Raw genomic sequence first — 24,042 nt, forward strand, 5'->3', positions numbered from 1 at the left:
TGATAACTGCTTTGTGAGTGCACTAACCTAGGAAGCAGCCACATCTTCTAAACCTATTTTCTTAATCATCATGCAGGACTGGGAAGAAACATTAGTTTATAGGTAAAGAACTATCATTGCTCACTAGGTAAAATTTTTAAAAAAGGTCACTTTAGCTCTATAGAGCATCTATTTTTATTTATACTCCCTGTTGTAGGCAGGGAGTTCATCATCAAGCCAGAGCTTTGTCCAGTGCCATAGGTATGTACACTTTTAGGTCCTGGGATATAATCATAATATGTTCTCTCACTGTCTTTGCCCTTTCAACTAAATTATTTGGGCAGGAATTGATTGACATCTTGCTCAATGGAATCTAAATCTTGGAATCTTCAAATAGTGGTGAAAGGATAGAGACACTGAAAAGTTCCTTGAATATGAGGGTTATTTACTTCTCTTAGGGAAATAGTATTAGATGGAGTTAATTCTTTTCTGAGGATTAACAGTATGTGTATTACTTTGCTCTTCTCATTTTAAAAATCCTGTGTTGTAATATTGGAAAGCACCATAGTTTTACTATTAGAAATCAAATCCTTTTCCAAATACCTTGCAATGCTCTTAGATAAGTGAATATTAATCAATCTAACTTTAATAATAAATGTTGCCTCCCCACTGTTGCTTTCTTCTTTCAGATTGGCTGCTATGCAGCTATGAAAAAGAAAATCTATGCCATGGGTGGAGGGTCATATGGAAAACTTTTTGAATCTGTGGAATGTTATGACCCAAGGACCCAGCAATGGACTGCTATATGTCCGCTAAAAGAGAGAAGGTGAAAGAACATACATATGGACTTTATAGATTCCCCTGAACCTGACTTTTGCTCCTCCTTTCTTTTAAATGAATCTTTTATTTGACTTGGCTTTTAGTTTATATAAAATTAAATGAGTAATCCATTTCCTGAAAAGGGAAGATCCATGTATTCACCAAACACTGAATGTTACAGAGTTAAAACAAGCAGAAGAGGAATTAGGGAATCGGGTCATGAATTGTAAATCAAATGCCTAATTGGCTCTGTGTGGCCTTTCAGATTTGGAGCAGTAGCCTGTGGAGTTGCCATGGAACTGTATGTATTTGGAGGAGTCAGAAGTCGTGAGGACATCCAGGGTAGTGAGATGGTAACCTGCAAGTCTGAATTCTACCATGATGAGTTTAAAAGGTAATTATGAATGGTTTCATGTGGCTTCTGCAACTTTTTCTTTTTCCTTTCAAAGTCATGTTTTAGCTTTATTTAGTTTTGTTTTCAAGTTACTTCATTGACTTGTTATCAGTGGGGTTTCCTCCGTGTCCCACTAGTTGCCAGTGGAAGTGGGCTTCTTGCAGTGTCATGAGAAAAGGAATTTTCTGAGACTCACACGGGAGAATGAGTGATATTTATTTGCGTGGAATTGAACCCTAGAGTTTCCAAGGTTCCATCTCCCTCCATCCTGCCAAGGAAAAAATCCAGCTGTGTCTTCAGCAGAGCTAGGATTAAAGTCACTGCCCAGAGCCTCCACTCCATATTTTCACAGTCTAGTCCAGTATCAGGCTGTTAGCTTGTGTTCCCAGCTGCAATCCATTGTGTGTGGGGTCCACATGGCCGTAGGCGAAGCAGTATCTAGGGCCACATGGCTATGGAGGGGATGTGGGCAAGTACAAGGAATCAGGAACAAAGCCAGAGGAACGAGAGAGAGAGAATTCCTGTGTCCCAGGATTATGTATTCCCAAATTTTCACGGGCTTGCATTGGCTCTACCCCTCTAGCCAGTGATCTTTGTTCCCAGGTTAGACTGACAGGCAAGTATTTTCCCTATGTCACCCTGACTCTACTGGGCATGCATCCATCTTCCCCCTTTGTCCAGTCCCTTCCCTCAGTGATCTGCAGGAAATGGACCAGTGGTTCCCTGGGGAGTATAAAGTTGTAGTTTCCTGGTGAAGCTGCCCAGATGGCCATGCTTATAATGTTTAGCCTTCCCTTTGCTCCTTTCCTATTATTTAATATTAATAACTAGCTAATTACAGTGGTAACAGAATTATCTCATCTACTTAGGAGCTGTGTCTAATGCATACTAGATTTTGATTCAGTGACTTCAGACGTATTGGTAACTTAAAGGAAAATCATAGAAAAGTGTTTCTAAAATGTAGTTCAGACCTTGACACTTTGTTGCTTAAAATTATTCATTGACTCCCTATAGCTTTTAGGAAAAAGTTTAAACTCCTTTACTTAGCATATTGCCTTTTGTGATGTGGCCTTTGTCTACTCTTTCTGCTACTGTTCAACCCAGATGCTTCACTTGAGTCACACTGAGTGACATTTTCCCCCAAACATGTCATGATTATCTCAGCTCTGCATTTATACTATTCCTTTTGCCTAAAATCTCCCTTCCCCCATTTATCCAGTTAATCTGGTCTCTTCCAAAACTCTGCTTAATTTTCACTCCCAGAGGTCTGATTGGGTTCCTCAGTCTGTGATCTCATAACACTCTGTACATGTCTCGCTCTTGCATTGTAATTGTTAACCGTAAGCTCTACCAGGGCAAGGTCCAACCATACCAACTTTAAATCGTAGCTTCAGCTTCATAACTGGCCTTTATTAGACAGTCAGTAAAATGCTAATTAAATGGGTGAAGTGTGGTGTCAGAGGCTACGACAGGCTGCCATATCTGTCTTATAGAGTAGGTAACATTCTTCCCTATCTCCTCCTCTTCCCTTCTCTCACACATTTTATTGTTAGAACCACTGAACAGTATTCTTATTGAAGTAATATGTTCAAATCCTACAGGGAAACTGCCATGGAAAATTAATCTTGTGATAGTGTTTCAATCATATTACCAGAAGGGGGTGCCATAATATAATGTTTAATTTCATATTTTTTATTGATTTTTAGAGAGAGAGGAAGGGAGAGAGAGAAACATCAATGTGATAGCAAAACATGGATCAGCTGCCTCCTGCACACCCCCTACCGGGGATCAAGCCTGCAACCCAAACCTGTATCCTGACTGGCAACCTTTCAGTGCACGGGACAGCACCCGACCAACTGAGCCACACCAGCCAGGGCCCATATTATTTTAGATTAGGGTAAGCAGTGAGCAGTTACCACGCTTTTAGAAAGATGTATAAATGTTACCTAACTTTTAATGTATTTTAAATTTAGGATATTTTCATAGCCCTTTCTTCCCTTCAATTACGGGGTAAACTATCTAAGGAAAATTTATTAGACAGAGTAAGAGCAATTTAGAGGATGTTTCCTAAGGTGGGGCTGGGGAGGCAAAATTTTAGACTTTTCTAGTTTTCTCTTCCTTCACATATTACTGTGAGAGCTAACTGTCCAAGGTGTGAAGTAGTGTATTAATTTCCTGCCCAAATGAGTCTCGAGATAGTCTGCCCACCTTTATTAACAAGTGGTGGTCAGTGTGTTTGGTTTCTGATAAAGTACTGATACAAGCCTTTCTATAATGGCTAAATTACTGTTTAGACAACACAAGCTAGAGAACTATAATTCACTGGAATAAACAAGGTTGCTTATGAGTTTACCGTTTTCTGTCCCTGTTTTAATTGCATAGGACTTAAATCTGGCTGTAAAGTTTCTCAGTCTGCCCTTGATATGTTAGAAATTGTTAGAACCTTTACATTTCTGTCAGGTTTTTTCAACTATTTATAGTTGATAAACTTTAAATGTCAGTGTATTGCTTTCAGCTCATAGTTGTGAAACCTAAGAGAATTGCTCCTTCCTTGCTATTTAAAAGCACTTCCAAATAAAATTCATGTATCTTTACTTTTCTTATTTCTAAGCTCTGAATGTTAATTCATAAATAGAATGAAGAAAGCTTAATTTCTCTTGTCAATATAGTCTACAGTTCATCCTTGAACAACACAGGTTTGAACTGTGTGGGTCCATTTATATGCAGATTTTTTCCTATAAATACATACAGTACTGTAAATGGATTTTCTCTTCCTTTTGGTTTTCTTAATATTTTTTCTCTAGTTTGCTTTATTGTTAGAATACAGCATGTAATACATATTATATACCAAATATGTGCTAGTTGATGGTTTATGTTATCAGTAAGAATTCTAGTCAACAGTAGGCTATTAGTAGTTAAGTTTTGGCGGAGTCAAAAGTTATACACAGATTTTCCACTGTGGGGGTGGGGTCAGCACCCCTAACTCCTGTGTTTTTCAAGGGTTAGTTGTATAGGATTCTTACTTGTTTAGATAGCACTAAACACATTTGTGCCACTAAGTACCATGTATTAACTCACTTAACTCATTTAACCTTCACAACAATCCTCTGTGATATAGAGGATTGTTTTTATTCTTATTTTACTTATGAGGAAACCAAAATACACAGAGGTTAAGTATATGCCCAAAGACACACAGAGTAGCAAGTTGCAGAGCTTGCATTTGAACTTAGGCGTCTGGCCCCACAGTTAGCCTTCTCAGCTCCCATACTATATTGCCTTAAAAATGTAGGCTTTGCCATAAATATCTGTAGAAAGAAAATAGCATTTTTTTATTCCTTAAAAGATCAAATGTTTCCAAGTATGTTATATTTACATTCTTTGGAAACCATTGCCAGATGAACAATCTGTATATAAAATTGGAGAGCATTTATTGTTTTTAAGTAATCTCTTGTCTTTCCTGCCTTTGTTCCCTATTTTTAGGTTAAAACTTTCCTGGAAAAATGCCATATCTTATTATTTTCTGTGTTTCTGACTAAAAACAAACTGAAAGAGAGCAAAGAAATTGCCATAGGTTAACCAAGTCATAGGAACAAGTTATTGTGTCACAGTGACAGTGTCTTGTTCCTGCTCCTTGTGGCCCGCCCTTTTACTAATGCTCATCCTCCCAGTTGGCCACCCTCCAAAAGGTCCTCTGATTCTCTCTCATGCTTCACATCTCATCGGCTATCAAGTCTTATCCTCTTTTTTTTAAACTCTAATGTTTTTTTACATTCACCCACCTTTATTTCTCCACTCCTACTCCAATGTGCCCTCTTTCCTACGTGCAATGTCATTAGCCTTCTAACCCTTTCTTTAATGCATTTCACCTACTTGTGCTTCTGAAGGATGAATATCACTTTGACCTGTCATCCTCCTGCTGAAGATTCTCCCTATTTCCCCATTCCTTACCAAGTACAGCTAACCATATTTAGCAAAAGGACAGGCCCCACAGTCCCTCCAGCACCCTCTACTGACAAAACCTACCACTGCGTTTATCTTTCCAGGGAACCAGCTGTTGGTGTTCATTTTCTCCATTGTGTGTTGTCCCTTTCATCAGCTTCTGCTTCTGTCTAGGTTGGTTCTTTCTTTTACTTGGGGTTTGTTTTGCTCCTCCTATCCTAGCTTCTTCAGGTAGAGTTGTAGATGTTTTTATGTCTCTGCTGAAACCCCCTGTGTTGTCTGTCATCAGCACATCTTCCTTTCCCTTCTGAGTACAGTCCTGGTAGACTCGTCGAGTTCCTGCCTGATAGATAATCGCAGCATCTGAGTCATTTCAGAGTTGGCGTCTGTGGACTGTTTATTCCCTTGAGAATGACTTCTTATTTTTCTGGCTCTTGTCTTGTTGAGTAATTTTGGATTGCATCCTGGACATTGTGAACAGAACGTTGTCGAGGCCCTGCGGTCTCTTACGTTGCTTTAGAGTGCAGCTCCGAGAGCTTTAGCAGGCGGTGGACTTGGTTAGGCTCAGACTGCAGGCTGCCACATCCGCAGCGGGCGGCAGCTCACAATTCAACCCTTCGAGCCCTTGTTATGGGCATTCGTGGTCCCAGGGGTCAGTCAAACACTTGAGATAGTGAGTGCACTTTATTTATTTATTTATTTATTTATTTATTTATTTATTTATTTATTTTAAGTATATCTTTATTGATTTCAGAGAGAGGAAAGGAGAGGGAGAGAGAGAGATAGAAACATCAATGATGAGAGTCATTGATCAGCTGCAGCCCGCAACCCGGGCTTGTGCCTTGACCGGGAATCGAACCCTGATTGGCTGGATCCTAGGTCGACGCTTAACCGCTGAGCGACACCCGGCCGGGCAAGAGTGCACATAATTTAGAGGTTCTTCTCTGCCTCTCATTTTTCTGAAACCCCTACACACTTCAGTGATTCTGGTTCTTCCACGATGCCCTGTCTACTCTGATTCCAGTGGCCAGAAAGATGGCAGGGTTTTTTCTCTCTCAGGGTTTCAGCTGTCCCAGGCCACTGCCCTTCGGTAAAGTAACCAAAGAATAGAAACACCCTCTGTGGGATGCTTGTTCAACTTTCAACTTCTTCCCCAAATCTGCCTGTCTTTGCTCACACTTCAGGCCCTCAGGCGGTTGTATTTTGTCCACAGCCTGTAGCCGTTCCTTTTAGGAGGATCAACATAAAAACTTCTCCGTCCCTAAAATCAACTCCTTTCTCCTGAGTTGATTTCCCCTCCTTCCCTCCCTCCCGCCTTCCTTCCTTCTCTCCCTCTCTCCTTGCCTGAGTTTCCCCTCCTGCTTTCCTCTCTCTCAAGTTCACTGCTGTTGAGCCCTGCTATATTTTAAAGTGTTGTTCTCAGGGAGCATTCTTAATTCTGAGTTATCAGCAGACTCCTCATTATAGCCTCCAAGTCCTATAAGCCTGTGCTCAAAAACCTTGTAACTAAAGGCATAACATTGCCTTGTCCATTACAAAAATCACCACCACTTAATAATGCCTGCTATGCATTAGACACTATGCAAAGTGCTTTATGTTGGCAGTTTCATTTCATCCTCACAGTGGTTGCTTGAGGGTGGTGATGGTGTCTAGTATCCCTACTTTACAAATGACAGACAGACTGGATTAGCTGAATTGTCCAAGGTCAACAAGGTGATACATGGTAGAAAAAGAAATGGAAAACCATATGCCTTTTATACCTGTTTTATAAGCGAAAGCAAATACATACTCCAGTTAAGTTTTCATGTTAGTTTTATTTAATTTGAAGCCTCAGCATTATATAAAATAGATCACTCAGTGACTTTTATGAAACCTGGGAAGTCTGAATCATTCATATGCTTTGGACCAAATTTGGTAAGTCATCCACATAGACCAATTTCTTCAGCATTAATTATTCCAGGGAGGAATTACGTTAAATTCTCAACTGGACAAAATTATTTCAAAATATCATTGCATCCTGATGTGCGTTTTCAGTAGATAATGTAGTCCCAATGTCTTAATTTAGAAGTGATCGTTAACCTGCCAATCGCACACATGGTCTTTTAATGGGTTTGACTCAGAAGAGGTGTGTGTGTGTCTCTCCTGGGGTTGGTCCTGGGGGTGTGTTTCGGCTCAGACATGGCATAGGGGTTCTCTTTAGCTTGTTTTATTCAGAGGCTGGGGAAAAATTAAACATTGGGGTTTAGATATTTACATTTAGCCCTGAAGACATAAAATGTGAATAAGCCAGTTAGTTATTGTAGTTTGACATTTCCAAACATTTTCTTTCAAAGGCCTATTCAGGTCCCTGTTTTCACTTTCCAGTGAAAGCTCTTCGATTTTTCACTTTTCCAATTAATTAGAGGCATTTTGGAGGCAGGGGCCAAACTGTGTTCCCAGTCCCAGCAAACTGCTGGGTACCAGTCAACATTCAGGTGTTAGATGAATCACTGGTAGATGAAGGCATTTAGAAATATGGCAGCTTATAGTAGCTCTGCTTCTTGACTTGTTATAGGATCTTGGACAAATCATTTTGCTTCTGTGTTTTTTTAAATTAAAAATGTGGAAGCTACTCCTTTATAGCAATATAGGAAGAGTGTTCATTGAAATAAAAGTGCTGTTGTTAGTGAGATAATTTTGCACTTGTATTTAGCATCCAGATGTTCTTAACCTGTACCTCTGGCTTATTAGACATTTCGTAGCATAGAGTTAGAGATACCAGGAGCAATGCCCATACACCTGTGTGTTCTAACAATGGGTGTCGGCCTGGACTTTGGTTGGTCTCATTGGTTTAGATACATTCCCAAGGTCTGACTGATGTCTACTATGACCTGGTTGTGCCTTTAACTATTAAAAGGAAATTGGTCAGTTTACCTTGAGTGAACATCATTTTTCAGCAGTCTAGTTTTGTGTGTGATTTTTTTCCAAACATTTATTTTGGAGTAACTTTAGACTTGTAGAAAAATTGCAAAAATAGAGTTCCCATAAGCCACTCACCCGTCTTCTCCTAACATTAACATCTCACATAACCATAGTTCAGGTATCAAAACCAGGATGTTAATGTTGGTACAACGTTATTAAGTAAACTGCAGACTTTATTTAAATTTGACCAGCTTGTCTGCTGCTGTCTTTTTTCCCTCTGCTCCAGGATCGGGCCCAGGGTCTGACATTACACTTGGTTGGTGCGTTTCTTTAGTCTCCTTTCATGTGTGATGGTTCCCCAGTCTTCATGGTCTTTCATGATACTCTTGAAGATTATTGGTCAGTTTTTTTATAGGATGTCTCTTAATTTGGGTTTGTCTAGTGATTTTTTGTGATTAGGCCGAGGTTAGGCATTTTGGGCAGGAATGCCACAGCAGTGGTCCTGTGTCCTTTTGTGCACCACGTCAGGTAGAACGTGATGTCAGTATGTCTTATTACTAGTGATGCTAACCTTGATTACCTGGCTAAAGTGGTGTCTGGTGGGTTTCTCCACTGTGGAACAGAAAACTTAAGAATATGCACACGTGCTCTTTTTCCTCAAGCTCTCACCACTAATTTAGCACCCATCGCCTGCAGTTGTTATTACTGTAATGTCTGTCTATGGTGATTTTTCTATTTCTCTCTTTCCTTCAATATTTATTAACTGGAATTCTGTAAAGAAGATCTGTCCCTTCTCCCTGTTTTTTAATGTATTCAGTTATTTATACCAGTATGGATTCATGGATGTTTATTGTATTCTGAGTTATAAATCTAATGCTATAATTACTTTGTTGCTCAGTTTGTTTCAGCTCTGGCCATTGGGAGGTCCTTCACATTGGTTCCTGTGTCCCTTTGACACACCCCATCCTTGTTTAAGCACTTCCTTTCTGGCAGCACAGGATGCTTCAGGCTCATCTCATATTTTCTATCTTAGCTATGGAATCAACCACTTCTTCATGGAGCCCCAGATCCTTTTAGTGGTTATTAAATTGATTTTCAACAGAAGTGCCAAGGCCATTTAGTGAGGATAAAGACATATTTTCAGCAAATGATGCTGGAACAACTAGATATATGTACAAAAAGACATAAAGAACCTGACTCTTCCTTACCTCATACCATGCACAAAAATTAACTTGAATGTATCATAAGACCTCAGTGTAAAAACTGAATCCATGAAATTTCCAGAAAAGAGCACAGGAGGAAAATTTTTGCAGCCTTAGAGTAGGCAGAGATTTCCTAGAAGGACACAGAAAGCATGAACTATAAAAGAAAAAAGGTGAATTGGAATGCATCAAAATGGAAAAGTTCTGTTCTTCAGAAGGCTCCATTAAAATGAAAAGACAATCTGCCTTCTGAGAAAAATTTTTGTGATACATATATCTAACAAAGGACTTGTATCCACAAACATAAAGAATCTTAGTCAATAAGGAGACAGAAAACCCAATTTTAGCGCATCTTTAAACAGACATTTCACAAAGGAAGATATATAAAATGGCCATTAAGCACATACAGAGATGTTCAACATCATTAGTCTTCATAGCAGAGCATACCACTAATATAGATAAAATGAGAAAGATTGACAGCCCAAGTGCTGGCACTAATGGCAAGCATTTGGAATTCTCATACATTGCTAAACAGAATGCAAAATGGCACAACACTTTGGAAAACTAAGGCATTTTTTAATCAAGTGAAATACACCTTTAACCATATAACCAAGCAAGTCTATAACATCAGTTCACAGAAAAGATTTTCACTCTAATGTCCAAAACAGCATTATTATAATAACCAAATTGGACACTACCCAAATGAGCATGAGTAGGTGAATGGGTAAACACATTCTGGTATGTCCACATAATGGAATACTACTTGGAAATAAAACAAATTATTAACGCAGGCAATACCATGGATAAATCTCAGAAACGTGCTGAGCAAAAGGAGCAGATTGAAAAGTACATATTCTTTATGATTCAATATATATGACATTCTAGAACAGGCAAAACTAATACCTTATAGTGACAAAGCAAATCAGTGGTGCCCTGGCCGGTGTGGCTCAGTTGGTTGGAGTTTTGTCCCATACAACAAAACGTCAAGGGTTTGATTCCCACACAGGGCACACACCCACGTTTTGGGTTCGTTCCCCAGTCAAGTGCATAAGGAAGGCAACCAATCAATGTTTCTCTCTCACCTCAATGTTTCTCTCTCCCTCTCTGTTCCTCTCTAAGATCAATAAAAGCATATCCTTGGGTGAAGGTTAAAATAAATAAATTGAATGAATGAATGAGTGAGTGAAATAAAAAGTAAGCAAATCTACTTGGTTACCTGGAAGTAGAATGTACGGTAGAGATTTACTGATGCGGTACCTAGTACTGTTGGAGGCTCACCAAGTTGTGTCGCTGGTGGTCTTCCTAGATGTGTGGTCATCCTATGATTTCCTTAATTTTGTCCTTCTGTTTGTTTTCAGGTGGATCTATCTTAATGACCAGAATTTATGCATCCCCGCCAGTTCCTCTTTTGTTTATGGAGCTGTACCCATAGGAGCCAGTATTTATGTTATCGGAGATCTTGACACAGGTAAGAATGTTATGATGATTTTTGTCAGAACTGTTTCCTAGTGACTCTGAGGCATGTTGTATCACCACTGCTTATTCCTGTGGTTTAGGTACCAATTATGACTACGTGCGTGAGTTTAAAAGGAGCACAGGAACCTGGCACCACACTAAACCACTCCTTCCATCTGACCTTCGCCGCACCGGGTGTGCAGCCTTACGTATTGCAAATTGCAAGCTCTTCCGCCTGCAACTTCAGCAGGGCTTATTCCGTATCCGTGTGCATTCACCTTGAAGAGGAAGCAGAGCAGAAGCAGAGCTCCTGACCAAGTGCGCCCCAGTGTGGCTTTATGTGAGGGGGACAGAGACGGCAGCCCAACCTTGCTCTGCGTGCCGGGCTTTGTATGGTAACTCGGGTGGTTTTATAATGCTTAGACGCTTGAGCTTCAGCTCTTGTTTGGGAGAACACATAACTGGTGAAAAACTGCCTGGGAGGAATCCGTTCCTCCAGCCAGATGTGTCTATAGGACAAATGGAGGCTAGTCAATGTCAAAAGGAAGGGGAAAGTGAGACTCGGTATAATGTAAAATATTGAAGTTAAAATACTAAGGTGCACTTTCCCTGAAGGGAACTCATATCTGACTGCTGTGTACCTGGCTTTGGTAAACAAACAAACAGAACTCCGTATATGCAAAGCAACATATCCAAACATACCAAGACTGCTTTCTACTGCACTTGGAAGGAAATATGCCTAACCTGCCCAACAAATTAAGGATTGTGCCTAAAATGTTAGATTGGACTGTATGCCAGCTAGTCTCCATTTACTACTAGTATTCTGTGCTAAGAATCTTTTTTAAACTATATTATGATGAATTGAAACTAAGATAAAATTTCTCTTTGATGATATTCTATCTTAGTAATGTTAAAGACTCAATAAGTTAATGAGTCCGGTTGCAGCCCTCATGTGAATTTAAAGAAGTTGCTAACTTCTGTGTTAATTTAAGGTACATCATGCCGTAATTTCTGGGGCAGTACTCTTGGAGTTGTGAAGGGTCTCAGCAGTGCCACTCTTCCTTTCAATTCATCAAAACCATCTTATAAACATGAGGCTATTGGAGAGGAGGAGATTTTATAAAAGAAAGACCTGAGCCAGGCAAATAATAAAGGTCTGCTGTGACTAAAAAGAAAAAAACAAAAAAACATAAAAAACTGTCCAGGCAAAATATAAGGGGATCAAAACTTTTTTAAAAATATCTGTCTGAAAGCACACAAAGTCTTGTTTACTACTGTTTAGGATCTGAAAACCTGTCTTAGAATGCGAACATGTGTTCAGAATCTCGTCTTTGTAGAATTATTTTCTCAGTGCCGTTCACTAGTAAGAGTTTTAGACAAATGACGATAAAGTTTGGCTGGTAGAATAAACTACCTCAACTTAATTTTATTCTGTTCATAGTAGAGCAAATTAATCTTTTTCTCCTTTCCTATCTCTCACCCCCATGCCACTCTCCCAACTTCCTATTGGGGGACAAAGTCTGTCATTAGTAGCATTTATCTTTTAAGGGATTTTGTTTCCCATTCAAATTATACCACCTTAGTGTGAAATCAGGGACTTCAAAGTGCTTGATTACTTCATCATTTGAATTTTATGCAATATCAGATTTCTAATCAATTTAATATAGAATTCTTCATTTTTAATTGTTTTCTACAGCTTTTTTCTTTCCCTCTCCTAGAATATGGCTCTAAGACGCAGCATTTTGTCTTAAAGATTAATGTATAAATGTATCCTGCAGTTGTAAGTTTGAGAACGAATTTCTTTAGGAAATTTCTATCTGGAATGTTTGTATGCTATTAACATGCATATGAAATGTCGCTTGTGTTTTCCCACCATAAACAGAAAAAAGAGTGAGAGTTTTTGTTGTTTTCCTAGTACCCATTAGAAGTCAACACAATGCTTTAAAAGTTGCTAAAGGGAGCCTTGCCCGAGGGGGTTCTAAAGAATGTTATGTGTGGTACATTACTCTCTATCCGGGCAAAAGAGTTTGGTACAGGAAGGTACGGGGTTTTTATCTTCTCTGTCAGGGCACGAGGCCAGCTTTGCCACACGTTTGTGTAACGCAGTGAAATTGAATCTGTAAATCAAGGACAGTCTTTTTGCTGTGTTGTGTACCAGTCAGCTGTTGTCCGCACACTTTTCTCAATGCTACTTTGGATATCTTTTATCAGAGCAAGCTCCATGGCCACTGCAAAGAACGAAAACTTGCTTTTTACAATTAGGTGTCAGTTTAGAGAAGACAAATTGCTGAAAAAGTGAATTTTCTTTCGTAAAATATCTTGTACAAAACACAGCTTTTGACATTCGGAAGCTGCAGTTGCAGTACATTAAAGTAGTAATTGATATCTTATTAAAGTCATGACAATCAGCAGTTCTCTCTTTTTTTAAATTTCTGAAGTTTAAAATTCTTCCTAGTCTATGCCAGGCCTTTCCAAGGAGACAGTTCATTGTCTAGGAGTGAATGGGTCCCTGTTGCAATACTGTCAGTGCCTGCATGACTTGGTCAGTTCATTTTATAAAGTTGTTTTTTTAGATTCAGTTTGTTGACACTATAGCTGCAGAAATTAGGGAATGTTTTATAAAATAAATTTGCCACATAATATGGGATGCAACAACCAACAAAAGCTGCTAAGTGCCAAACTGTTTTTTACTATATATAAATATAAAAATATTATGTTGAAGTGTAGGGATGTATTTAACTTTATTATGTTCCAAAATTAATTGTGACTTTTTTTGTAAATTACAGTTATTTCAGTATTGTGAAATAAATTTTAATTCATTTCATGCAGGTTTGTGTTTTAACATTCCACTTATGACTTGAAACATCTTTTCTTGATAAATTTTTGATACTTTTTCCAGAAGGCACTTTTATCAGGCGTACGTTGGAATTGGCGGCTGAGGATAGATCTTAAAATTTTAAATACAATTATCTTTGGGGGAAGTGCAATTTATTCTCATTATCCCACCAACAGAAGGAAAGTTGTCTCAGGTTAGAATAAATTCGTGAATATTTAAAGGATTTCTCCTACGCTACAGTCTAAAGTAGGTTGGTTGGTTTGTTTCTTTGTTTAACACATTGAAATGTAGATTTTTCAAAGATTTTTAAGTGTTTAATTTACAATGAAGTTTTGTGTGGTTTTTTGTGATAGTGCTTATATCCTGTGAGAGGAAAAAGTGTAAGAAGGGAGGTGAGAGAGAGCGAGTGTGTGTGTGTTATGTGAATTGGTAAGTCTGTTTGTGTATGTTTACTTTTGAATTGTAGTTCCAGACTACATATATTACTGTCTCCTGGTGCTTCATATAAATTCTTGAGCCTGTGGCCCTTCAGTTTATACTACTGTGTTAAACTCATGTTGAGTGTAAATATTGATATATTTGTAGTTTAGTTTTTCTTGGTGTTTGCATTTCTTTTCTTTAGTGGGATTAAAAACAATGTTTACCAACTAGTAGTTGGTATGCTATAAAGATTTGGCCTAAGAAATTTCTAAATTCATTGTGTATTTCATTAATTCATTATTTCATTGCTGTGAGGAGTTAATAGCTAACAGTAAGCTTTTTTCAAATTATAACAACCAAAAAAGAGCATTGGGGGATGTGGGACGGTGTGTAGTCAGTACTGAAGAGTTCTATTATATTGCACTACTTTTAATGATGGCACTTTCTTCAGTGGTGCTTTAGAAGTGCCTTTTTAATCATTTATAAGTATGGGGGGTTCCCTAGGCAATGTACAGGAAATACATTCTTTATATTGACATGGTGGCAAGTTAGGTTTTTAGAGAAATGTGTTAGCTGCCTTGGTCCATTGGGGTTCCACTTGATGTGTTCCCACTTCAGTGTACCAACCAGGATCCCCAAAATGTTTTCCAGAGACCACTAAAAACAGTGCAGAATTACCTTCCAGAATGTTGGCTTTGTTGATTCAAGAGGAGGCCTCCTGTGGTCCAATGAAGACATTTGATTATCTGGGGAAAGAATAAGGTACACTTACACTGCATACTGCATCGATGTCAAAAGTGCAGGGCTCTCTTAAAAAACACCTGGTGGAAGGAAAGGGTGAGGCTGCCCTTGTTCAGTGGCTGCCCCTTGTCGAGCCTATGAGCCTTGGGGAGGCCAGTGAGAGTGGAGACTGATTAGTGCAGAAAAGCCTGCCCTGGGTCTAATCAACAAATGTTTATTGAGCACCTACTAAGAATTCTACCTGGATTTCTGGAGAGCTTAAGAGTGAGGCAGATGTAACACTACCGCCCCCCCCCCCCCCCCGGATTGTAAAACTGTGGGCAGAGGCCCTACTTGAGTCATCTGCGAATCCCAGTGCACACAGTAGGCAGTTAATAAATGTTTGACCAGTGAATATAGTATGCTTTGATCAAAGTGATGTTCTTCACAGGATTGAAAAGTACGCCCCGAGAGTGGCTTAAAATTTTGCTGGATTTTAAATGAGAAAGTTTGTGGACAGATGGCTGGGCTCATAATATAAAGTGGGAAACTAGCAAAGAGCAAAAAATGCAAAGTGCCTGATGTCTTATGCACAGCTCTGTGGTCTCCGCATGCTCTATAGGGTTTCCAGACCCTCTTCTCAGCATGCTAATGGCGTTTATCACACTTACTGTTGGGTTTTATTTATTGCTTTTTATGTGGGACTCGGAATCTTTTCTAGAGCGTACTGCTTTGATCCTCGCATCTGTGCAAAGGGGCCGTGCTCTCCTCTGGACAGAAAGTAGTCAAGGCCCTGTAGGCGCAGCTTCGCTCCACCGCAGATGTGAGCAGAAACCAAAAGCCGAATCCAGCCCTTCAGATTATCCTTTCGCCGTTCCGCCTATTAGACTCTCGCTTAATTTTTAGGCATAGAAGGATTTTTATAATCATATAATAATCATTAAACCCCCAAAACATACTTTTTGCAAGTTGCACAGATATAAGATGAAAGGTCTGTAGTTTTCTTTGTCAGTTAGATGTAGGAAATTTTTGAATTTACTAAGTTTGTAAGAACAGAAATAATAAGTGTGTTTAAAAGAGAAGCTGCTTCTGCTTTAAAGCACCAAAGCTTCATCGATACTTCCCTTTCTTGCCACATGGGATCAGTACGGGGGAAAAAATAGTATCTTAGAATGTTGAGGAAAGTGTTCTGCTAGCTTTTTAATAATCCCTGAAGTATTCTTTATAGCCAGTTCAGAAATTATAGAAATTTATGGTATGAAGGTGAGGAATAACCCATTTGCCCATGTTTGAGAACGTGAATTCAGGTTGAGAGTTTATCCTGCCTGCTGGCAGTGAAGTCTCAACAGTATTGAGCTATAGATGTTTTCTTTACTTTTTTTTTTTCCAGCCCTCACCCAAGGATATTTTTCCATTTTTTTCCCCCAGAGAGTGGAAGGGAGAGAGAGAAACATCAATGAGAGGGAGACACATTGATTGGTTGCACACGGGGATTGAGCCTGCAACCGAGGTACATGCCCTTGACTGGAATCGAACCTGAGACCCCTCAGACTGTGGGCCAATAACTTTTTAAAAAATTTGTATTTTTCAGAAGGAACTGTTATTATTTTCATTTTAAACATACCAACTTTGTCTCTTTGCAAAAGTTCCATTTATGTGACATCTAAGGTGCTCAGTTATGACTATATTCTTTAGGAAAGTTCTTTCTTAATTTTATCTTTAAAGTTCTCTACGTGATTGGATTTTTAAATTTCATCTCTTTCAGATTACCTGATAGCAAAGTTTTAGAGAAATATCTAAAACAATGTCACATAATTATCTAGTGAGAAATGTCTGTTGCTTTCTCTTTTGTTTTAAAATAAAAACTAATCTTTTTAAGTTGCCACCCTACAGAAATTTTGGGCTAGTTATAATTTTTTATATTAATGTCCTCATGGCCCAACAGAGTTGTAAATTCTTCTGTCACTGTGCTGTGAATTAGAGAAGGTCCAGGTAGGAGGAGGGCGACAGCCCAGACTCTGGACACACACAGCACAAGATGAAATAGGAAGACGTGAGCCAGTTCATAGGACCCTTGTAATAAGCGGCCACTTCAAGTCATTCAGATCCCAAGTCCTTGTAGGTTCATCTTGCTTTCTGGTTGGAAAATTATATTTATTAGAATTTATTTTTAGCATTTCAGTACAAAATTGTAGGTTTTATTCTTATTCATCAGTTGCAGACAAGGTGTACCTAAAAACCTTAGGTCATACTTTCTTAAGTTAAACCAATGAACTTGGTTTAAATGTGACTAAGCGAAGCTTGCTTTACCATGTTTCCTGTTTAATTGGATGAGAATTACATGCACTTATTCCCTTGGTCTTCGTGTTTATAGGAAAGCTCTGTTCTCGGCTACCTCATTATGTGGTGTTGTGCTTGATCCCCTGCCAGTTTAGAAGAATTCAACACATTCTGTCCTTTGACAAAAGCCTGGAAGCAAGCAGTAAGCGGCCTTGAGGAATACAATTCCCTAAGGCGTATTTTCCATTTTACTGCTTTTTTTTTTAAATAGGCACTTTTAATCAGGAGAAACAATCATTCTCCTGGAGCTGCTGCAAAGTGATTACTTGAAACTCAACTTGAACTTTAAAGAGTCTTTAAAAGACTATGTTTTCATAACTTAGAAAAGTAGTATATTTAAACACCACTGCTGTGTAAAATAGAGAGCTTCGTTTCCATCCTGTTAGGTTCAGATAGGAAGTTTGTCTATCTGTAATTTGACCCATTGTTTGGAATTTAGATGCCCCGGGCTACTATTTTTTATTTTCTGTAAGGTGCTATCATGAACAGTTTAAGAATCTATTAAATGCATTTTCAAGAATTTGTTTCCCAAGAATCTTTAATTTTGATGAAAATCTAGGCTCATTACTAGATTCTTCTTCTCTTATAGTTCTGATAACCTGGGGTTTTAAAATGCAACTCTGACAATGTTTGCCAGGTACAGGATTGAGGTTGGCTGAACAACGTAGAATTGCATTATACTTAAAATTGTGAGTGATCCGATTTGTTCCTGTGTCAGTGAAATGTCCCTACCTTCCTCCTGTGTGTGCCTTCTCCACCAGGCACATGTTGGGCGCTGTCAGCTTACTTGGGTGGTAAGTGAGGGGGAGCTGTGAGGCCCGTCAGTTCTGTAGACAGACCTTCCCTTTCAGGAGTGATTTCTTATGGGAATTACCCACTATCCCTAGTGCCCAGAAGCATGATGCCCATTCCTAAAAACCGAGCATACTACGAATAACTTATGTGGGAGGTAAAAATCTAAAAACTTAACCATCCTTATGCTTTAATAAAATTTCATTTTTACGCTGTGCTTTTTTTTGGTTTGGTTATTTTAGAGAGAGGAATGGAGAGGGATAGAGAGCTAGAAACATCGATAAGAGAGAATCATCAACCAGCTTCCTCCTGCACACCCCCTACTGGGGATTGAGCCCACAACCCCTGCCTGGGAATTGAACCAGTGACCTCTTGGTTCATGGGTGATGCTCAGCCACTGCGCCACACCAGGCTTTTTGCAGGGCTGACAGTAGAATGGCAGTTTCTCCTCAGGTGACAGCAGGTCAGCACCCTGTGGATCTGCAGCAGGCCGAGAGACATTTCCTTAGTGGTTTCCAAGAGAACCAAGGCTTACCCCTTTAAAGCCTCCAACTTTATTGTAATTATTTTGAGGAAAACATCCGCAAACATTTGATGTACTTTCCTAAGCAAAACGAGTGGTATGAGCAGACGTGGGCTTGTGGTGCCAGGTGCATGTGGGGCTGAAGACGCCCACCTCTGGCGGCTTGGACCTTCAGAAGCCCTTTAACTCTGGAGCTTGGTTCCTCCCTGTGGAAGGGGGATAAACGGGCAAGGCTGCTGTGAGGATTAAGTGACATGATGAAGGGGAGAACTTGGGCTGGTTGGTGCCTTGCACACAAACGGTGGTGGCGGCTATGACCGTGGCTGCTGTGACCACTCATCTCAGCCTGTGGTCATTGATTATGTCAGCTCCTGTGGGGTAGGGGCTGCCCCCACTGAATATCACTGGCCTTAGTGCGTTTTTCTTTCTCATGTCTGCTGCCACGTGATATACAAGTATATATTCGTGTCTGTAAGATTATGTACCTTCTGGACCTGTGCTACCACTCTCCTTCTACTCCTCTGATATTTAAATTTAAAGTGATTCTGGATAGCTGACACATCCCAAAATATGTGTTTAGAATACTTAGAGTTGTTATGAATAACCCTCGATTCAGAATTTGCCTAGTGAAGCCCTCTAATAATACTTAAAACTCTTTACCAAACTTGAATTTTTCTCTTTTCCCTAAAATATCAAAAGTAGTAGACTATATTGGTCAAATAAACTGGATATTTTCTAGATCTCTGTCTGAGATCAGTAGACCTAAACTATGCAATGCAAAATTTAAAAACAAGCAATCAAAATTTGTTACACGCGTGTGTGTGTGTGTGTGTGTGTGTGTGTGTGTAGAACTTCTGTACCTTCAAATAAAGAAGGGTTATTTAACAAAGAGATACAAAAGTGAGCTACTTAATCCTTGTATCCTTTTATAATATCACTTCCTTTTCACTTCAGATTATGGGAGTGGTAGATTTGTCAGTATGTGATGTGCTCCACTATTTTGATTTCCATAAGACATTTGATAAAGTCATTCTTAATATCTTCGTGAATGAGAAAGGGAAGTAGAAATAGGGTTGAAAGGGCTGAGAAATTGTTGAATAGCCACATGCAGGCGGTGTTGAGAAGGGGGCCTTGTCAGTGTGGACCGAGTCACTCTAACAGTGTCCAGTTTTAATATTTTCATTAGTCACTTGTATAAAAAATAAAAGGCCAAGTGCTGGGAGGGGTTAAGTGTTGGATCTGTAGTGCTCTTTATAGTCTAATAAAATGGCTAAATATAAATAAGTCTTCTGTCTAGGTTCAGAAAAGATAATTCCTCATTGAAAAGGAAAGAAATTGGTGGAGTTGGGGGTAGATCATTGATAATTTGAACATAAGCCAACTGTTTAAAAAAATAACAGCATGTGTTCATGTGGGGGCTGGTAGCTAGAAAAGGAAGTCTGTTCGGCTACTTTCATCTGCCCACAGACTGCATAGCTAGGCCCCTGGACCACTGCATTTAGCTGCCAACTCCAGGCACCACAGTTGTGGAGACCTGAGCAAGTCTGGAGGCCGCCCGAAGGATGGCAGCCAGAGTGGTGGGCAGTGGGGAAGCTGTAACCAGAACCTTTGAGAGCCTGAGGCCCCTGCTGCAGGGAAGTCTTTAGAAGGGCACATGGGTGTGCTCCAGAGTGCCCGGCTCAGGCCAACAGGCAGAATTCTGTTGTCAGTTTGGAACTTTCAGATAGAATTGCCTCGTGATAAATTGGGTGCTTCTGTGGTCCTGAACGCTCACCTCTGAAAGTACCCCCAAGGGTGACTCCCTGCAGCTATGACTAGGCCAGTGAGAGAATTCCTGCGCTATGGCAGGATGTTGGTTACAGTCTCCAAAGCTCTTTGCAAACAAGACGTTCTGTGAACAGTTAGTAAAAAAGAAAAAAAATGTTTGTACTTTAACTTTTACATTGTCTTTGAGGAGGGGAGTCTGGGTTCCTTTAACCAGTACTCTCCCCTGTTCTTCCCTCTCCTCCATTCCTCTCTACATGCCAGTTCACCGTCTCTGGCTTGCGGCCACTGGCTACAGCTGCCTTCAGCAGGACTTTCACAAATGTGTTTCTAGAGATTTCCCTAAAGCTATATTGTCAACTAGAACAGTGGTTCTTGCTTTTTCTCTACTTTTTGTTTTAAACCTCTTAGTACCTCTGCAGATTTCAGAAATCTGATAAGTAAAAATTATATTCTATCCTTTGAGAAGAATTTCCACAGGGCCCGGTTCCTCATGGTTTGTCTCTCCCTCTTCTGTGAAGGCGCCGTTCCATCCACCCTCAGCTAGGGAGGGAAGGGAAGGCACGCCGCTGTGTGTCTCCCAACCCCGCTGCCTCATGAAAGATGTGCCCTGAATCGAGGGAACAGTAAGCTGGGACACGCACCGCAGTCCTCGGGAGGGAGCCATCTGTGCTTTTCTTACTCGTGTTTTCTCCCCATTTCCTAAGTCGTCTTGAACCCGTGATGTTTTTCTTCCATGTCCCATTGCAGCTACCCAAAGGTTCTGCTAGGTGGACTCTGAGCTAGGCGGACTCTGAGAAAGCAGGCCCTTCCGACAGTTGGCCCTTCTTCCTGTGCCAGTGTAGGGACTTCGTCAAGGCGGGAGAGGCTGTTGTAGTCACATTTAAGGGTACTGTCTTTACACACTTTTCTTGGCAACCCCATTCCCACCTTGCCCCGTTCCTAATCCCATACCTCTCTTAGCCTGGTTTTTTAGTTCCCCAGACCATTAGCCTAAAACTATTTGTTGAAAAGGCCTTCTTCTGGGAGTCTCTGGCCTGGGCTTTGTGACTAGCACTTCCCACAGCCAGCACATCCTGGCTGCAAGAGAGCCAGACCTGCTGCCCAGGCGCCAGGAGCTTCCCAGAGTCTGCAGCACTCGGTTCCTCCCAGGTTAGAACCCAGGGCCCAGAGCCTCACCCCACCTGAGGCATCACCAACTACACATCTGTGTCTCTTCAAGCAATTGTAGACTAGGACAGCCCCCCTGGCGTCCAGGGCGGTCCCACCTTCCACCCCTGCGCTGGAGGCCCTCAAGGCTCCTCTCTGAGCCAGAAGGGGCTCCAGGTGCCACACGTACTACCTCAGCACAAGCCGGGAGGTACTATGCGAGCCCCAGATAGCCCGAGAGGTGTGCTTAGGGCCTGGTAGCTCTTGGAAACTGGCATAAACAAGCTCCACCACATGTGTGCAGACACATACAGGACATCCATTCTGCACCATTCTAGCTGGCATTCGCTAGGGCAGAGTGGCCATGGTTTCCTTCTCTTTAGCTCCGGTTGAAAAACACACTACACTTCAGGTTGTGTGTAGAGTCAGAAATTGGAATTGCTGTTTACAGTAAGAGATAGGCCTTTTCATATTTTTTCAAAAGGAATTTTTGCTTCAGAAGAAACTCCAGAAAATAAATTTATTATTATTATTAATCTAGAATATGCTCATTGAATCTGACTCATATGCTTTGTGAAAAATTATGTAGGCTGCAGTACATGGGGTAGAGGGGTATGATCAGGTTAAAAACAGACCTTCAATTATGTGGGTTCATAGCATTGTCTTCCTTTGGGGGACCTCAAAATTCAAGTTCTACATGAAAACAGAGATCACCCCAAATCCATGGGGCAGATAGCTTTACGGTGGGAAATGTGTCAGGTGGCCTTTAGTTGAGAGAACACAGGCTGTTTAGAAAACTTGCTTAATAACTAATTGGTGGCTTTTTCTGCTGATGGGAACTCTTCATTTTGATGCATCTTTAACATAGCTTTTATTTGGTTCCTCCCCGCTGTACCCCTGCAAGTCACTGGTGGCATAGCAGTACTCATTTTGTTTTGAATCATACCATTTGTGAACTGTGACAAATATAAAAAAAGTAATTGCAGCTTTGGCAGAAATTTTAAACAACCATTGCAGCCAGTTCTGCAGTTTGTATTCATAGAATTGGGAGTGATCAGCAGACTTTAAAAAAGCACCTCCCTTCTCTGCCCATTTGCTCCCACCCTCATCAGAAACCATTGCAGGAGCAGCGCAAGCAGGCTCTGGCAGACTTCATTCTTATCGCCGTGTGTTCCTGGTGACTAGCATGCTTGGGTCTGTCTGGGAATGAGATCCATCCATAGCTCATAAACATGTATGTAGATTCTTTTGTTTTCTAGCACTGGTGTCAGTCTTCTGCTACAAGAGAACTGTCAAGGGAATTCCTTAAAACAGGATTGTAAATTCAACTTGACTCTCCCAGACTCAGGGCCGATCTTCACAGTGGGCCGTGGTCCAGCTGAATGGCCAGCCTCGCTCCTACTGGCTGGTGCCTGTGCTGTACCAGGTGCCAAATATGTGACAGTCACACTTGTCAAGAACCAGTTTTCAGCACCCTCTTGATTTGTCCTTTTGTTGCTTTTAATACCATAAGGAAAATAAATACCTAATTTCCAAAATACCATATCAAAATTCATACTGTTAAACATAAATCTTTGTTTAATGAACATATCTATAGCTTCTGACATAGTACATACAGAATAGTTTTCCATTTAAATCCTGCAGCTTTTATTATCTAGTAAGATTCCAAGTTGAGAAGTCTACTTAGGCATGTATCCAGATTAGGTTGTATTGTGTATGATGAAGTATCCTGATCTTCAAAGAAACTCCTGCTACTGAAAAACAGGGACTTGCAATGAGAAATAGATAAGCGAAATGAAAGAAATTACACAGAGAGTTAAATATTTGCAGTACCAGGAAGTTGACACGTACACAGTTGTCCTCCCCAACTTTAGTAGTGCAGTAGAGAAATCGTGCCAATGTGATTTTGGTGAAATGTCATGTCTCGGACATCCTGTGGTCCAAATGTATTTGTTCTGTGGAGTAATTTTCTATTTCTTTGCTGGTACGAAATTTAGCTAAGTCGAAGTAATTTTGAAATCGTAGCCTTTCTTAGAAAGTTGCTTTATGGTTTACAAGTAATACTGATGCAAAAAGGGTACGCTAACTTTCTTTGATCGCGTAGCACGCACGTTGTTTACATGCTTCAGTCTATCGTGGGGTGACTGTGGGTCGGTCCCTTTCCATGAGCACAGGACTTGTGCTTTGGGAACAAATTGCCATTGTGCTGTTCTCTTGTACCAAGGATCAGTGAAAGTGTTTTATCTTTTTTATGTAGTTTGTATTGACTGGATTTTATAACTGTAAGAAAACAGACACAGAGTGTTGTATTTTGATCTGAAATTTGTGTATGGTAAAGTAATTTTGTTTTATGTATTGGAAGTTCATTAAAACTTGAAATATTTTCTAGAAGGGTACCGAACAAAATGAATCGTCTTTAAGCTGTTTAATTAACCTAATAAAATAATTTGATGGGGAAGGCATTCTGATTGGTTCTAATTTTCACAGTGGTTCCTGCTAAATTAGCGTTACCGACACAGGTTGATGTGGTTTATGAATGGAATATTGCCTTTTTCACGTCACGACTTAAACGGTTGGATGTCAGCCCCCTGGATCCTTGGCAGCCACACTCCACAGTCATTGCCTTGGTGTCCTCCACCCCCTATCAGAATAAGTCTCCACACTGTCTTCCCCACAAAACAGTTTCAAATTCCCTCTCCACGGAAGAAAGACAGAAATTAGACTTAAGAGCAGCAGAGAACCTTAATGTCCAGGGTGGAGGTATATACTGGAGAATTCTGTCTGTGGAAAACAGAATTCTCTATCATTT

At 40.2% G+C, this 24,042-nt stretch overlaps 1 protein-coding gene across 2 annotated transcripts in view; it reads left to right on the forward strand.

Annotated features, from left to right (window-relative positions):
* Positions 1–14,794, forward strand: part of GAN (gigaxonin) — a 49,277-nt gene extending 34,483 nt beyond the window's left edge. The window contains exons 8-11 of one of the 2 annotated variants that reach the window (XM_081119251.1): positions 669–805; positions 1,064–1,192; positions 10,593–10,702; positions 14,597–14,794. In XM_081119251.1, the coding sequence (XP_080975377.1) occupies positions 669–805; positions 1,064–1,192; positions 10,593–10,702; positions 14,597–14,706 (486 nt within the window). In that variant the 3' untranslated portion in view covers positions 14,707–14,794. Of the gene's footprint in view, positions 1–668; positions 806–1,063; positions 1,193–10,592; positions 10,703–10,790; positions 13,079–14,596 lie in introns of those variants that run through there. The other variant, XM_081119250.1, reaches the window with a different exon arrangement.
* The last annotated feature ends 9,248 nt before the right edge of the window (positions 14,795–24,042 follow it).

The sequence above is a fragment of the Miniopterus schreibersii genome (assembly GCF_964146895.1).
Source record: "Miniopterus schreibersii genome assembly, chromosome: 18".
Classification (NCBI taxonomy): Eukaryota; Metazoa; Chordata; class Mammalia; order Chiroptera; family Miniopteridae; genus Miniopterus; species Miniopterus schreibersii.